Here is a 17,567-nt window from a genome sequence, read left to right as displayed (position 1 = left end):
CCTTTTGTGATGAACAGCAATGCAGCAATGTAAGCTGAATAAACCCTTTCCTTCCAAGCTTGCTTCTTGGTCATAATGTTTGTGCAGGAATAGAAACCCTGACTAAGACACCAAGAATATGAGCAAAAAGGGTACGTTTATGTATTTTATTTTATTCTCTCTTCCTGATATTTGGTTACCACTTAATTTAATGTCCCTAATGGCATTGCACTAAAACATAACCAGAGGGGATCTACTTAGAAACACTTCTTATCTCATTCTGAAAGTTTTGGAAAACTACTATTTTTTCTCCCCAGGCATCTGCTCCTCCTCCTCCTTCTTTAATTAAGCATGAATTCTTTATTAATACTGTATAATCTGAGTGAGCAGTGTTTCCCTCAATTCTTCTAGTTCTTTCCCACGTCCTTTCCCATATGGATCCTCTACATTTCTGTCTGTCATCAGAAAAGGACAGCTGGTACAGATCCATGGAGGCCATGGGACTGCTGCCTCAGTGTCTGTGAGTTAAAGGGGATTCAAAGGGCATTGTCTTCCCGAGAATCTCCATTCCCTGTCTCCCTCCCTGCTTCTGATCATCTTCCTTAGGGCTCTCTGAACTATGAGGGCATGGATTTAAGGGAAACATCTCATTTACAGTTGTGTGTATGAAGATCTTTCTTTGTCTCTGTCTCTCCAATGTCTCTGTCTCTGTCTCTCTCTGCATAATGTCTGGGTGTTAATCTCTGTATTTGTTCCAGTCTGCTGCAGGAGGAAGCTTCTCTGATGAGTGAATAAGGTATTAATTAAGGAGATTATTAAGATTAAAGGATTATTGGAAGATATTTTACCCTTTTTAAAGAAGACCAGTAGTATTTTACAGGTGTTTTACTCCAGTTCACTGGGTTATCTATCATCTGGTTTGTTTTAGTTGGTGTTCTGGACCAAGGACTTGTACCTCTGCTCCTTCCCCAGCCGGTTCTCCCTCAACAGGTATACAGGCCTGCAAATCTGTAATGAATAAATCCCTTTGGATGTTTTCAAAACATTTAATAGATTTTGCATGCCTTAATCCACAAACACATCTCTCCCAGAAGGATTAGACTCCCTCTACTATGGCATAGTCTTCTCAGTCGTCATAAGAGCATGAGGGTGGAGTTCTCATTTTCCAACATTAAATTCCAAGGAAAAAGACCAAGGGTTTCTAATATTGGTAGGAGAGTGAGGGCTCTGTTCAAACATCCACAGCTGAGCTAGGCTGCTTGGTCTACATGTTACTTCTCTGAAATAAACATCTCTGGAAACAACAGACTGATTTCAAAAGTTTTATTCATCTTGTATTTTATTTGGTTAAGGTTTTGTCTACAGAGTTCTTTGTGGCCATGGAGACAAGAGGAGGGCCTCAGATCTCTGATTCACCAGTTTCAGGTGGTGAAAAACTCTCCTGTGTGTGTAGCGAACTTAGCAAGAGATCTCTGAGAGAGCAGTAATTGCTTTTGAAGCCGAGTTCCCTGAACCTTGAATGTTTAAAAAGAAACTCTTCATTGTCTTTCCTTCACTGATGAGGAAGCAATCATGGTTGATTTCTCCTTGCCAATGGCCACAGTCATCTCTTCTGTTCAGTCCAAGGCAGAAGTGTTTCTCCAAAGAAACACAGTTGTTCTCTGCCTAGGGACAGCTCTAAATTGAATCAGTTTTCAAACAATCAGACAAATTCAAACAGGAACATTAACATCATAGATGTCATGTAGAGTGTCCCAGACTGCAGTGCTACCTATTGCTCACCTACCATTTCAGTATGTATAATATATTGCAGGTGTTTTAAATCCTGAGCCACCATGCTGCCATTCCCCTGATAAAGTGCAAATGCTCCCTCAATACCATTGTCTAAGCAGAAGTCATTGGTAAAAAAGCTGGTTGTTGCTGTTGCAGAAGAGGTGCAGGTCACAGCTGTCCATCTTCTGAGATCACTTTAGGCATTTAAATCATGGCTCCAAAGAAGGACACTGTGCAGAAGCCAGGGAGCAGAAGGCTTCAGCCACCAAGGGGGGATGTGACTCCACCAATGACTTCCACCCTGAGGTCTTAGAGACCTCATAGGCAAAATCTGTAATGAAATCCAGGGCCTGAGTCTTCAGCCACTGTGTGCTGTGGAGGTCAGCCAGGATGAGAGTGTTTGCAGCATTCTCCACAGAGAGGATCCTGCAGAGGGCATCCTCACACATGGCCTTCAAGCCGTCCAGGCCATACCTGTCAGCAGCTGCCAGCAGACCAGAGGCCATGGAGTAGCTCTTGAGGTTTGGTGCCTTCCATGTGTAGATGAAGCCCATCATCTCCTGGAAGACTTGGGGATCCAAGTCATGAATCTCAACGAGGTTTTTTAGTCTCTCCTGCATTTCATGTTCAAACATGGCTCTGAAAACTGGAGAGCGAGCTGCTAGGATGGCCTTGTGAGCCCTGAATTCATGGCCACCCACCAATAGGGAGCAGTCTGTGAAGATGGAATTCTCCCAAAGCTTCCCTAGGTCATCTGCCAACACATGCCTTGGATCCTTGATTGCAGGTGTCATGTTCTGTCCAGGCATGCTGAAGATGGCTCCCACTATGCTCACCTTGCAGCAGATGGTGAGCTGGTCTTCAGGGAGAAGTAAATGCTGATGGGAGAGGAGGAAATCTCGAAGGATGAACTCTTTGAATCCCCTGTGTTGGTATTGCCAAAAGCTTACAACACTGGGGTTCTTCCTACTTTGACATTTCTCTCCTTGGGAATTTATGATCCAGAACTCAAACTTTGCCCAAACTGGGCACACGGGACAGCTGAGCAATCCCAGGTCAACTGACAGGTAATCTTTGCTTTCTTTATCAACTCCATTTGGGTATACTCTCAAACACCATGCCACTTCCTCATTGTCCTCTAATGAGAACTCTGGGCTTCTAATCTCTTTCTGAATTCCATCCATGCAAAATGAGAAGTTGCTAATGGTCCACTCATAGCAGATGTTTTTTACACTGATCTGTGTGGAGCCCTTGGCTTCCATGTCCCCTGACATTTCTGTTGGCGGTAGTTTGGAGGTTAACATTGATCTGAAAAGAAGAACTAGCATTTATTGATTCTTCATCCTGATACATACAATTATATATACTCTTTAGATTTTATTTTAGATTTCTCCTAAATTCTTTCTCTCTGCTGTTTTTCTCTCTGTCTCTGTGTAACTGTCTCTGGTTCTCTGTGTCTCTCTTCCCCCCTCTCTGTCTTCTCTCTCTCTTTTCTCTCTCTCTCTGAGTATATATCTGTGTGTGTTTATTGAACATACAGAATTAATTCCTTTATATAAATAGAAAGAGGATATATGAGAACAACATAAATTCAACTAATATAACAATGACTACAGTCAGTACTTACTTAGTCCACGAGGTTTGAAGTCTCAGGTTTTCTTCAGTATATGCTGGTATTCTGAAGTAGAGTCTAATGCCAGTGAAGAAATGGGCTCGCTAGTAAGATGAGAGCAGGCAGGCAAAGACACAAAGTCTACTTCTTCATATGCTTATATAGGCCTCCAGTAGAAGGCGTGGCCCTATTAAGGATGTGTCTTCACGTCTCAGCTTCTGGATTAAAGGTGTTTGTTTTCCTGCCTGAAGACTCAGATTAAAGGTGTGTGATTTTCAACCCTAAGAATCTGTGTTTGAACTGGATCTATCTATTTCAATTTAAGCAAAACAAGCTTTTAAAAGATGATCCCTCCATTTTATATGTTACATGAGTCCACAGGTAGTCTAGACAAGAAGAGCCATCACCAGGGTACTTTGCTTACTGATACTTCAGACTTCCATAAATGAAGGTATCATGTCAATATCTGCAAAGCTATTATTTACTCCTGTGCTGGTTTTTACACTGATTTCTGCCATAAACCTGATCAGGGAAGGGATGTTTTCCTTAACTGGTCAAGAGTCTGAGTGTTCACCAAATGGAGGGCATGTAGAAGAGCTCCTGTATGGTGGTCAGGAATCAGAGCCCCAAAACTCTGAAGATGGCTTTCTTCTTTCCTGTGTGTTATTCCAATCAGAAGCACAGACCTTGTGATCACTCCTCCCAATTTGGTCGGTGGTAGTCTTGTACTTCCCTCCGAGGAAATCCTTCTTCAGAGCCAATTAGAACAATGGTTCTGGAATATCCTAAATGCTTCTCTTTCTGTTTCTCTCTGTCTCTCTGTCTCTCTGTCTCTCTCTCTGTCTCTCTGTCTCTGTCTCTGTCTCTGTCTCTCTCTCTCTCTCTCTCTCTCTCTCTGTGTGTGTGTGTGTGTGTGTGTGTTTATCTGGTTTTTTGAGACAGGGTTTCTCTGTGTAGCCCTGGCTGTCCTGGAACTCACTTTGTAGACCAGGCTGGCCTCAAACTCTGAAATCTGCCTGTCTCTGCCTCCCAAATGCTGGGATTAAAGGTGTGTGGCACCACTGCCTGGCTGGATTCTCCTTTTTTCAATTTTTATTTTATTAATTTTCATCTGAAATTCTGCCTCACTGCAGTGCTCCCCTCACAGTTTTTCAGCCCTCCCCCATCTCCTTGGCCTCTGAAAGGGTGCTCCCCATGCATTCCCCCTCCCTGGGGCATTAAGTCTCTATAGGATTAGGCACATCCTCTTCCACTGAGGCCAGACAAGGTATGCCTGTACTTCATTTGTTCTTGGGGCATCAGACAAGTTCATGTATGCTCACTGGTTGGTGGCTTAGTCTCTGGTGGCCCCTGAAAGTCCAGATTAGGTGATACTGGTCATTTTTTTTAGAGTTGCCATCTCCTTTAGTTCCTTTAATCCTTCGCCTAACTCATCCATAGGGTTCCCCTACTACAATCCAATGCTTAGCTGTAACTGCATTTCAGTTAGCTGTTGGTAGAGCCTCTGAGAGGACAGCCATGCTAGCCTCCTGTCTGCATGGAAAACATAGCATTAGTAGCGTATGTGTGTCTGTGTGTGTGTGTTCTGCCCAAACAGCATTACATGCAAATTTTCACTGCAAGTAATCAATGTTCTGGTTCAAGGATTCTGCTTTCTGAAACATCATAGGAGTGGCTCCTCCATGACCTCCAGAAGCTGGTAGATGGAGTAGATTGTCAGGTGAACCATGTCAAAACATTGGCTTCCAGCGTGGATTGCAGCAGAGTGTGTGAGCCCAGGTTTTGTGTTCTGGCTTTTTTGCCATTATTTTTTTTTTCAATTTTACTTAAATATCTTCTTTATTTACATTTCAAATGTCCTCTTTGCTCAATGCCCCTCTGAAAACCTCTATCCCATCCCCTCCCTCTGCTCACTAACCCACCCACTCCAGCTTCCCTGACCTGGTAGGGGTACTCTGAGGCAATGAGCCTTCAAGGGTCCAAGGGTCTCTCCTCTCATTGATGTCTGTTCAGGCTATCCTCTGTTAACCATGTGTCTGGAGTCATCGTTTCTTCCATGTGTACTCTCTCATTTGTGCTTAAGTCCCTGAGAACTCTGGGATTACTGGTTGGTTCGTATTTTTGTTCATCCTATGGGGTTGCAAACACTTTCAACACCTTGGGTCCTTTAGCTAGTTCCTCCATTGAAACCCTTTGCTCATTTCAATGTTGGGATGTGTGTGCATCCCCCTCTGTATTTGTCAGGCACTGGCAAAGCCTCTCAGAAGAGAGTTATATCTGGCTCCTGTCAGCAAGCACTTATTGGCATCCACAATAGTGTCTGGGTTTGTTAACTGCATATGGGATGCCCCTGCCACAGGTGGGGAAGTCTATGGATATCCATTCTTTTACTCTCTGCTCCACACTTTGTATTTCTTCCCATGGGTATTTTGTACCCCTTCTAAGAAGAATCAATGTAGCAACACTTTGGTCTTCTTTCTTCTTGAGCTTCATGTGGTCTTTGAATTGTATTTTGGGTATTATGAGCTTCTAGGCTAATATCCACTTATCAGTGAGTTGGTCTTGAAGTCCTCTATCAGCATCATGCAATGTGATTTTAAATTCAAATCTTGATCTGTGGTATATTTGGTTATCCAGAACTTGCTGTGCTGGGAGAACTGGCTTCTGATGATGCTAAGTAGCCTTGGTTTTTGTTGGTAGGGTTCTTGGGCTTGACTTTCACCATCTTGTTATTTTTGGTGTTACATGGTTCTGTTGTTTCTGTGTTCCTACCTGGAGCTTGTACTTCCTGTGGGCCTGTAAGCCTGTGCCAGCACTCCCGGGAGCCCAGCTCTCTTCTGGTGGGACCTGTGCACAGATGGCTGTGGAGCATCCCCAGCTCCATGGTACAGATAGCTCAACTGTTTTTTTTTTTTTTTTTTTAATAATAGCTCAACCTGTGTCATTTTTTTTCATTTAATGTTTTTGTGTTTGTTTTAGATATTAACTTAGTTATGAAGAATGACATCAATTAAAATAAACTTATTTTCCCAGAACAGCCCTAGTGTGTATCCTAGGGTACCACTTCAGTTTAGGTTCTTCTGCTTCTGTCTCTTGAATATCATTTTCAGAAGGACACCTCTGACTTTAGCTTCAGAGTTGATTTTTGGGCACTTATTTTTTTCTTTCTTTTTTTTATTCGATGTATTCTTTATTTACATTTCAAATGATTTCCCCTTTTCTGGGTCCCCACTCCCTGCAAGCCCCATAAGCCTTCTTCTCTATCCCTGTTCCTCCAGACAGGGTTTCTCTGTGTAGTCCTGGATGTCCTGAAACTCAGTTTGTAGACCAGGCTGGCCTCGAACTCAGAAATCTGCTTGTCTCCTTCTCACAAATGCTGTGGTTAAAGGCATGCTCCACCACCACCTGGCTAACATAAACTTAACTTCTGTTCCCCTCTGCATTGATGGTCATTAGGCAGGTGGTGGTTTTGTAATCTGGGGTTGCAGGTGTGTTGTTGGAATAACCTGGTCTTGTTGAGGGTGCCAATTGAAGATGCTGGTCTTATTAGAGATTGGCTTAGAGAGTGAAGCTAGGCTCAGGTTTTGTTGAGGGGCATCTTGGAAACTAATGCTAGGTGCCAGGATATTAATTTGAACAGATTTTTTAAAAATGGAGTCTGAATTTCAAAAATCTGACCATACATCAGGAATATCTGTGTTCTCTAGTCTTAGTTTTTGGTGTTCAAGTTTCTGATGCTGGATAACTATTCTTGTTAGCTAAATTGTATCAATGAATAATGTGGAATTTGTAATTAAAACACACCCCCACAGAAAGCAGAAGCAAAGACAGCTTTTGATCTAGCTTTTATTAATTAGGCAGCATATTTAAAAAAACCTGCAGAGGGTCTAGAGGTTAGGGAAAGGTGTTTGAGAGATTTAGTGATAGTGGCAGAGAGAGTATTTAATAAAAGAGGACTACAAAAGAGAAAAAAGTTAAGTGGCCAGAAGCAACAGACTCCAGACCCATCAAAAAGTCTGTTGGCAGTCAAGGAAAAATCAGAAGAATGTAGGAGATGCCTAAAACAGATAGTTTCAGAGGAAGGAGGTAAGGGGGCCCTGAAGACCCTGAGGGGAAGTACAAAGTGTAAATGGAATAAAACACAGGAAAGAATAGAGCCATCTTCAGAGGTTTGGGGCTCTGATCCTGCCCACCATACAGGAGCTCTTCCACATGCTTTACATTTTGTGAACACTCAGACTCCTGAGCAGTTAAGGAAAGCACCCCTTCCCTGATCATGTTTATGATAGCATTTGTAAGACCAGTGCATGGGTAAATCGTATCTGTGCAGAGATTTACATCATCTCTTTATTTATGCAAGATTGTCCCTAGTAAGCAAAGTATATTGTTGATGGTTATTGTTCTAGTCTGCACTACTTGTGGACATACTAAAGTGGAAGGCATGCCTTTTAAATTTTTTTTCTTTTGCTTTTTTTCAAGACAGTGTTTCTCTGTGTAGCCATGGCTGTCCTGGAACTCACTTTGTAGACAAGGCTGGCCTTGAACTCAGAAATCTGCCTGCCTCTGCCTCCCAAATATTGGGATTAAAGGCGTGTGCCCCCAGTGCCCTGCGAATTTTTTTTCTTAAGTTGAAGTAGGTAGATTCAGTTCAAATGCAGATTCTTCTTGTCAGAAAAAACATACACATTTAATCTGAGAAAAACATACACCTTTAATCTGAGTCTTGAGGCAGAAAAACACACACCTTTAATCCAGATCTTCAGACTAGAAGACACTCCCTTAACTAGGCCACACCTTCTACTGGAGGCCCACAATAAGCATAAAGAAGAAGGAAGCTTTTTTCTTTGGCTTCCTGCTCTCATCTAAATAGCAAGCCCATTCCTTCACTGGCATTAGACCCTTCTTCTTAAGAATTCCAGTATATACTGAAGAACACCTGAGACTTCACACCTTGTGGAATAAGTAAATACTGACTGTAGTCATTGTTATATTAGCTAGACCTCAGCCTGTATGTTATTCTTCTATATTCTCTGTCTATTTACATAAAGGAATTCATTCTGTACATTCTCTATAGGACCCTGAAAATACAACACACTTGAGATGAGAATATATAAAGTTTTACAGACTTTCCTATCCAGAGGTGGATAGAATAGCCCAACTAGTGGCCACTGACCTAAGAGTCACGAAACTCAAACACATACACACACATAGAAATTCCAGTGTTTGGGGGAAAGAGAGAGGGGGGGAAGAGGGAAAGAGGGAGAGATGGAGGGAGAGGGAGAGGGGGAGGGAGATAGGCAAAGAGAGGGAGAGAGAGGGAGAGAGAGGGAGGTAAAGGGAAAGGGAGAGAGAGAGGAAAAGAGAGGGAGAGACGGAGAGAGAGGGAGAGAGAGGAAAAGGGAGACGGAGAGGGAGACGGAGAGGGAGAGAGAGAGAGAGAGAGACAGAGAGATAGACAGAGAGAGGGAGAGAGAGAGAGAGAGAGAGAGAGAGAGAGAGAGAGAGAGAGAGAGAACTTAGGGAAATTGAAACTAAAATCCAAAGTATACCTATAATCGTGTTCAATAGGATGAAGAGTAAATAACCTCTGGTGTTCTCTCAGGTCAAGATTAACCTTCAAACTACCTCCAGCAGAAATGTCAGGGGACATGGAGACAAAGAGCTGGGGCTCCACACAGATCAGTGTAAAAAAAAAATCTGCTATGAGTGGACTATAAGCAACTTCTCATTTTGCATGCGGGGAATTCAGAAAAGGATTTCAAGCCCAGTGTTCTCATTAGAGGCCAATGAAGAAATAGCATGGTGTTTGAGAGTACACCCAAACGGGGTTGATGAAGAAAGCAAAGATTACCTGTCAGTTTACCTGGGGTTGCTCAGCTGTCCAGAGAGCCCAGTTTGGGCAAAGTTCAAATTCTGGATCATAAATTCCCAAGGAGAGAAATGCCAAAGTATGAAGAACCCCAATGTCGTAAGCTTTCAGCAATACAAAAAGTGGGGATTCAAAAAGTTCATCCTTCTAGGTTTCCTCCTCTCCCATCAGCAATGGCTTGTCCCTGAAGACCAGCTCAGCCTCTGCTGCAAGGTGAGCATAATAGGAGCCATCTTTGCATGCCTGGACAGATCATGACACCTGCAATCAAGGAGCCAAGACAGATGTTGAGAGATGACCTAGCAAAGCTGTGGGAGAAATCTCTCTTCAAAGACTGAACCCTATTGGTAGGTGGCCATGTATTCAGGGCTCACCACGCCATCCTAGCAGCTTGTTCTCCAGTTTTCAGAGCCATGTTTGAACATGAAATGCAGGAGAGCCTAAAGAACATTGTTGAGATCCATGACTGGACCCTCAGGTCTTCCAGATGATGTACTTCATCTACTCAGGGGAAAAACACCACACCTCAACAGCAACTCCATGGCCACTGGTGTGCTGGCAGCTGCTGACAAGTATGGCCTGGAGGACTTGAAGGTCATGTGTGAGGATGCCCTCTTCAGGATACTCTCTGTAGAGAAAGCTGCAGACACTCTCATCCTGGCTGACCTCCACAGCACACAGTGGCTGAAGACTCAGGCCCTGGATTTCATTGCACTTCATTTCTCTGAAGTCTCTGAGAACTCAGAGTGGAAGGCAATGTTGGAGTCACATCCCTATTTGGCGGCTGAAGCCTTCCACTCCCTGGATTCTGCACAGAATGTTTTCTTTGAGCCCTCACTCAAAGGCATAAAGAGATTTTAGGAGCTAGTCAGATATGACCATCACCTGTCTTCCAATGGCAGCACCCAATATAGTTACCAATTACTTCTGGTTAGAGTACAGTATTGCTGGAGCATTTACACTGCATCTTCAAGAAAGCAGCATGGTGGCTCAGAATTTAAAACAGCTCTACTCTGTTAAAATTGCAGGTGTGAATGGCAGAACAAGAGTCTCACACAATCTAGATGATATCTGCCCTGTTGAAGTTCTTGTTTGTTTTTGTCTGACATGATGGAAACTGGGATTCAAGGTAGGTGCTGACCATAAATAAGCACAGCCCAAAGGAATTTCATTGGGGGAAACTGTATGGACTGATCCAAACAGAACAAATGACCAGGGCCCAAAGAAAGGGAGATATCAAACATGAATATTTATTTATCTGAGACTTAAATGACAATGAAGACTTTTTAAAGGTTCAGTTTGTGGGAACTCAGCTGCAAAAGGAATTACTGCTCTGTCAGAGAACTGTGGTTCAGTTCCCAGCACACCCAGGAGAGTTTTCAACCAACTGTAACTGGTCATTCAGAGGATCTGAGGCCCTTCTCTGGTCTTCATGGCCACAAACAACTCTGTAAACAAAATCGTAACCCAATAAAATATAATATGAATAAAACATTTGAAATCAGTCTGTGGATTCCAGAGATGTTTAGGTTCAGAGAAGTCACATATAGTCCAATCAGCCCTGATCAGGTGTGGATATTCGTGGAGACTATATTACCAGAATTACAAACCCATTGTCTTTTCTTGGCATCTACATTAGCTAAAAGCTCCATCATCATGCTCTTATGATGACTAAGAAGTGTAGACCAGTGTGGAGGAAGTCTCCTCCTCCTGGGAGAGAAGTGTTTGTTGGTCAAAGCATGCAAAAATCTTTTATTAATTTTGAAAACATTCAAAGAGATTTATTCATTATGTATTCATATTCCCTAGGCCAGTAGTTTCTCATCTTCTCAGTGTTGTGCCCCCTTAATACCGTTCTTCCTGTTGTGGTCAACCAGAACCATTAAATAACTTGTTGGCTACTTCATTACTGTAGTGTGGCTCCCGTATGAATTATACTATAAAGATCTGATATAGAGGATATCTGATATCCAACCCCCATGAAATGGTCAATACTCCACCACAGAGGATGAGGGAGCCACAGTTTGAGAAGCATGGCTCCAGGCCATGCCTGCCTTCATACCAGCTAGACTTCTTACAGAACTTCTTGTACTAAAGTTCTACCACACCTAATTCCACAATCTCAATTAACCTCTGTACTGCACCACCTGTGGGAGTCTTCACTGACCATTCTTTTTATATCTTGTGGATGCCACAGATCTTTCCCTTCTAGCCTCCCTACCCAACTCTATGCTCTGCCCCAGGCTTTAAGTACAGCTTGCACCCCTGCTAACACAAGTGTCACTCTTTCCATGGTAACAGAAGGGTAAGGGCAGAATTAAAACTTGTCCTTTGCTTTCCCACTTACTATTTCCCCAATCCTATTCCAAGATTTATAGTGGGAAATTTGATGTGTTTTTTTTTTTCTGTCCTGTAAAGCACCAAACAAGTGGATCACAAGACCTTCTCACCCATCTTCCTATAGCTGTTCAGCTGTTAAAGTGAATAGAATCCAGGCATGGATACACTGTTCCCATGTTCAGCCTGCCTGGAGTGAGAGGAAGTTCCCAAGGAATTAGCACTAGAACAATGGAAAGTCATGCCACGCTCAGCTGATCTGCTGAAGTTGTTACTTCAATATTCCTAATTCTGCTCCCTTTATGCTGACATCTTACAACCATCACAGACCGTCTTCATCAGGCTCTTATGTTCACTTGGATAATTGTTAACATTGACCAAACAATCTCATCCATCAGGCCAGCCACATGGCCCCCACCTGAAACTTGCTTCCCATTTTTATAGTTTGACCTGGAAGATTTGTTGTATCACCAGTTAGACCCCTCTGTGAGAAAATACCTGTCAAAACAATATTTTTACATGCACCCAGAGCATCAGGTCCATCAGAGAGTCTGTGAAGGAGCTTCGGACTACTACTGTGCACAGTGGGGTTATGAAAGCACAGGTTCTACTGGGACTCTCACTAAAATCTGATTTCATCAAGCTAGTTGGGCTACCAACAAAAGAATACAAATGGAGGGACCCATGGCTCTGGCTGCATATGTAGCTTAGAATGGCCTTGTTGGAAATCATTGGGAGAAGTGGCTCTTGGTCTTGTGGGGGTTTTATGCTCCAGTAGAGGGGAATGCCTGGTCAGGAAGGCAGGAGTAGGTGCATGGGTAGGGGAGCACTCTCATAGAGGTAGGGGGAGGGGAATGGAATAGGGGGTTTTCGGAGGGGAGACTGGAAAGTGGATAACATTTGAAATGTAAGTAAAGAAAATATCCAATGAAAGAAAAGAAAAAAAGAAGAAAAACCTTCACGCTTCTCTCATGCATATTCACCTTATAGCCACCTGACACTCAGCTTCACTGAAAGAAGAAAACAGGCCACTGGATGGGATTCAGGCTATATTTGGGGATGTAGAGCATGTACAAAAAAAGGAGTTACGTATGCATACAGATTCCAGGGTAAGCAATAGAAATACTCTCTTCTCTATCCAACAAGTTGTTAGACAGGTTCTGGCTGGCTATTGGGCCCAATAAAGTCCTTGCAAGGCTGGACTTCAGGCCCTAGCCTCTGCCTATGACCACACCTACCCTAACATAAGTGTCACTAAGTTTACTCGCTTCCTGTCTCAACAACCCACTCCACAATCATGACCCCTGCATTTATGAAAGCTTGTTCCAGATAATTGACTCCTCCTGTCCTGATTTGACATAGGACTGTTGGTTATGCTTAAATGCCTAGCCCACCTACTATGATAGAACAGCTCTCCCTGGAAACTATTCACAGACTACAGAAAGTACTCAGTGTACATGGCAGCATTCAGAGAGAGGTAAGCTCACCCTTCAGTAACAGAAGAAAGCCTCTGTATTGGGAATCAGTTATCCTCAGAACGTTCACATCTCTGCAATTTCATTGTAACTCCTACCAATTAAGAATATGAGTGCCTCTTGCTTCCAGAGGATGATAGGTGGGCTTGTGCATCAGGACTTACCCCTTGCAGACATTCCCTAGTTGTAAATGTATCATCTGATATTTGTATCCTGGCACAGTAGTTACCCCAATAACCTCCCACACAGGGGAAAGCATTCCCAATGAATTAGACTCTGTAGGTCACCAGGTGAAAAGGGTTGCTGCACCTGTTGTGGTGTTCTCCACCTTGCTTGGTATAGGAGTAGCTGGTACAGCTGGCACAGGAACTTCTGCACTAGATCTTCAATCTACCAGGTGAACAAACTGAGAGACAGCAGCCTCACAATCATCACATTAGATGCAGAAAAAGCCTTTGACAAAATCCAACATCCTTCTTGACAAAAGTCCCAAGAGACAGGGATGTAACTGAATATTAAAAAGGCAGTTTAGAGCAAGCCCATAGCCAACCAACATCAACTTAAATGGAGAGAAACTTGAAAAATTCCACTAAAATCCAGACAAGGTAAGGTGATCTCCTCTGTATATATACCTATTAAATAGGGCACTTGATGTCTTTGAGCAATAAGACCGCTGAAGCAGATCAAGGGTATACAAATTAGAAAGGAAGAAGTCAAATATTGTTATTTGTATTAACATGAGGGTAGACATATGTCTCTGCATGGGTCTAGAGGAGGTGCCGGAGCTGAATCGGGGAATTTTATACTATCTCCTATCCCTGAGTGAGATGTTCTCTCTAACTCATAACTGCCTGGAAATGAAAAATTATTTTTCCAGCAGATTTACTCTGGTTATACAAAGAATATTTAAGAGTAGGCCAGCTCTCAAGGAGTTGATGGCCTACACAAATGCTGAATTGTACTTTTTAATTTCTCTCATATGCTTTGTTTAGTCATTTTTCTACACTTTTGCTTTTATGTTTTGGTTCATGATTTTGTGTTTTATTGACTTTATGCATTTGTGTGTAAGTGCATGTAAGTTTCATGTGTGTTTTCTTTGTTTTTCATCCTGGTTTTGTTTTTCTGCTTGTCATCTAACTGGAAGGAGTGAGACCTGAGCAGTACAGTGAGTAGTGAGATGGGGAGGGACTGGAAGGAGATGGGGAAAGGCAAATTGTAATCTGAATATTTTGTGTGGAAAACTCATTTTCAATAAAAAAGAAAGAAAAGCAGGGCCTCTGTAAGGTGATTTTGTCATATGCTAATCCTTAGGAATAGGAAAGTACTCTCATACAAAAATTCAATCCAGGAATCCCAACATGTTTCTGATCAAGCAAGGATTTGGAGATTGAGAAAGTCCTGCTTAACCATGGCTTTGAGGCCTGCCTTGACTGTTGAGCTTCTACCATATAAAGAGTCAAAGAGTATAAAGGAAGTGAGGAGGTCCTTGCCAACTGGCTCTTCTACCATTATATCCCTAGAGCAGGTATCATTTATGAAGAAATGCATGTGTTGATCCTTCCTGACCTTCACACTGTAGGAATAAATTCCATGGTTTTAAATTACACAGTATAATGTAATTTATTATGCCAGAATGGTATTTTTTCTTAATTCCAATAACACAAGATAGAGCTAGTCAGCAGATACAAAAACCTGCAAAAATTTCCAATAGAGGAGACAATAAAATATTTTCATGGACTCCCAAACTTCTCAATATTAGTAATAGTCAGGGAATGGTGTGGACACAACTGTGTGGGAAGATGGAGAAACTATAGGGACAGAGGCTGAATTCCTCATTCCAAAGACTGATGCTGAGAGGATGAACCTGAAAGAAGAGATTGTGGTCTGTTAGCTCTGTATCCCAGATTCCTCAGAATTCACTTGTCAAGTTTCCCTTCAACTCGACCTCATGCTGAGGACAACCACAGGTGTGTAATCAGAATCAAATGGGACAGGGCCTGAGGAGGTGACTGAGCACTTGGTGCTCTGGCTGCCAGTCAATAGAACCAGGTTTCATTCCTAGTAGCAATGGGCAACTCACAAAAGTCTAGCTGTCAGTCTCATGGGATCTAGTGCCTTCCTCTGGATTCTGTGGGTAGCACACATGCAGATAGGCATGCAGAAACAACACTCTAAACATGAAGTAAACCATTTTTCTAAAACATTGATTGAGGCAATAGAGATCCACAGGAGGGAGATAAGGTTTTGCTCAGAATTGGGAGAACCAGCCAAGTGTACTGGCTGGTTTTGTGTGTCAACTTGACACAGACTGGAGTTATCACAGAGAAAGGAGCTTCAGTTGGGGAAGTGCCTCCATGAGATCCAGCTGTGGGGCATTTTCTCAATTAGTGATCAAGTGGGGAGGGCCCCTTTTGGGTGGTACCACCACTGGGCTGGTATTCTTGGGTTCAATAAGAGAGCAGGCTGCGCAAGCCAGGGGGAGCAAGCCAGTAAGGAACATCTATTCAGGGCCTCTGCATCAGCTCCTGCTTCCTAACCTGTTTGAGTTCCAGTCCTGACTTCCTTTTGTGATGAACAGCAATGCAGCAGTGTAAGCTGAATAAACCCTTTCCTTCCAAGCTTGCTTCTTGGTCATAATGTTTGTGCAGGAATAGAAACCCTGACTAAGACACCAAGAATATGAGCAAAAAGGGTACGTTTATGTATTTTATTTTATTCTCTCTTCCTGATATTTGGTTACCACTTAATTTAATGTCCCTAATGGCATTGCACTAAAACATAACCAGAGGGGATCTACTTAGAAACACTTCTTATCTCATTCTGAAAGTTTTGGAAAACTACTATTTTTTCTCCCCAGGCATCTGCTCCTCCTCCTCCTTCTTTAATTAAGCATGAATTCTTTATTAATACTGTATAATCTGAGTGAGCAGTGTTTCCCTCAATTCTTCTAGTTCTTTCCCACGTCCTTTCCCATATGGATCCTCTACATTTCTGTCTGTCATCAGAAAAGGACAGCTGGTACAGATCCATGGAGGCCATGGGACTGCTGCCTCAGTGTCTGTGAGTTAAAGGGGATTCAAAGGGCATTGTCTTCCCGAGAATCTCCATTCCCTGTCTCCCTCCCTGCTTCTGATCATCTTCCTTAGGGCTCTCTGAACTATGAGGGCATGGATTTAAGGGAAACATCTCATTTACAGTTGTGTGTATGAAGATCTTTCTTTGTCTCTGTCTCTCCAATGTCTCTGTCTCTGTCTCTCTCTGCATAATGTCTGGGTGTTAATCTCTGTATTTGTTCCAGTCTGCTGCAGGAGGAAGCTTCTCTGATGAGTGAATAAGGTATTAATTAAGGAGATTATTAAGATTAAAGGATTATTGGAAGATATTTTACCCTTTTTAAAGAAGACCAGTAGTATTTTACAGGTGTTTTACTCCAGTTCACTGGGTTATCTATCATCTGGTTTGTTTTAGTTGGTGTTCTGGACCAAGGACTTGTACCTCTGCTCCTTCCCCAGCCGGTTCTCCCTCAACAGGTATACAGGCCTGCAAATCTGTAATGAATAAATCCCTTTGGATGTTTTCAAAACATTTAATAGATTTTGTATGCCTTAATCCACAAACACATCTCTCCCAGAAGGATTAGACTCCCTCTACTATGGCATAGTCTTCTCAGTCGTCATAAGAGCATGAGGGTGGAGTTCTCATTTTCCAACATTAAATTCCAAGGAAAAAGACCAAGGGTTTCTAATATTGGTAGGAGAGTGAGGGCTCTGTTCAAACATCCACAGCTGAGCTAGGCTGCTTGGTCTACATGTTACTTCTCTGAAATAAACATCTCTGGAAACAACAGACTGATTTCAAAAGTTTTATTCATCTTGTATTTTATTTGGTTAAGGTTTTGTCTACAGAGTTCTTTGTGGCCATGGAGACAAGAGGAGGGCCTCAGATCTCTGATTCAACAGTTTCAGGTGGTGAAAAACTCTCCTGTGTGTGTAGCGAACTTAGCAAGAGATCTCTGAGAGAGCAGTAATTGCTTTTGAAGCCGAGTTCCCTGAACCTTGAATGTTTAAAAAGAAACTCTTCATTGTCTTTCCTTCACTGATGAGGAAGCAATCATGGTTGATTTCTCCTTGCCAATGGCCACAGTCATCTCTTCTGTTCAGTCCAAGGCAGAAGTGTTTCTCCAAAGAAACACAGTTGTTCTCTGCCTAGGGCCAGCTCTAAATTGAATCAGTTTTCAAACAATCAGACAAATTCAAACAGGAACATTAACATCATAGATGTCATGTAGAGTGTCCCAGACTGCAGTGCTGCCTATTGCTCACCTACCATTTCAGTATGTATAATATATTGCAGGTGTTTTAAATCCTGAGCCACCATGCTGCCATTCCCCTGATAAAGTGCAAATGCTCCCTCAATACCATTGTCTAAGCAGAAGTCATTGGTAAAAAAGCTGGTTGTTGCTGTTGCAGAAGAGGTGCAGGTCACAGCTGTCCATCTTCTGAGATCACTTTAGGCATTTAAA

General features: G+C 42.6%; 1 protein-coding gene across 1 annotated transcript; it reads right to left on the bottom strand.

Annotated features, from left to right (window-relative positions):
• Positions 1–1,961: 1,961 nt before the first annotated feature.
• Positions 1,962–3,026, bottom strand: LOC127682216 (TD and POZ domain-containing protein 1-like). Its single transcript, XM_052178602.1, has one exon. The coding sequence runs from the start codon at positions 3,024–3,026 to the stop codon at positions 1,962–1,964; it is 1,065 nt and encodes a 354-aa protein (XP_052034562.1).
• Between the last annotated feature and the right edge of the window lie 14,541 nt (positions 3,027–17,567).

Source organism: Apodemus sylvaticus, chromosome 4, assembly GCF_947179515.1.
Source record: "Apodemus sylvaticus chromosome 4, mApoSyl1.1, whole genome shotgun sequence".
Classification (NCBI taxonomy): Eukaryota; Metazoa; Chordata; class Mammalia; order Rodentia; family Muridae; genus Apodemus; species Apodemus sylvaticus.
This window is presented reverse-complemented; position numbering and strand designations above follow the sequence as displayed.

What these genes read in the sequence shown, in the direction of transcription:
- LOC127682216 (XM_052178602.1), bottom strand. Translation starts at nt 3,026, where the DNA reads ATGTCAGGGGACATGGAAGCCAAGGGCTCCACACAGATCAGTGTAAAA.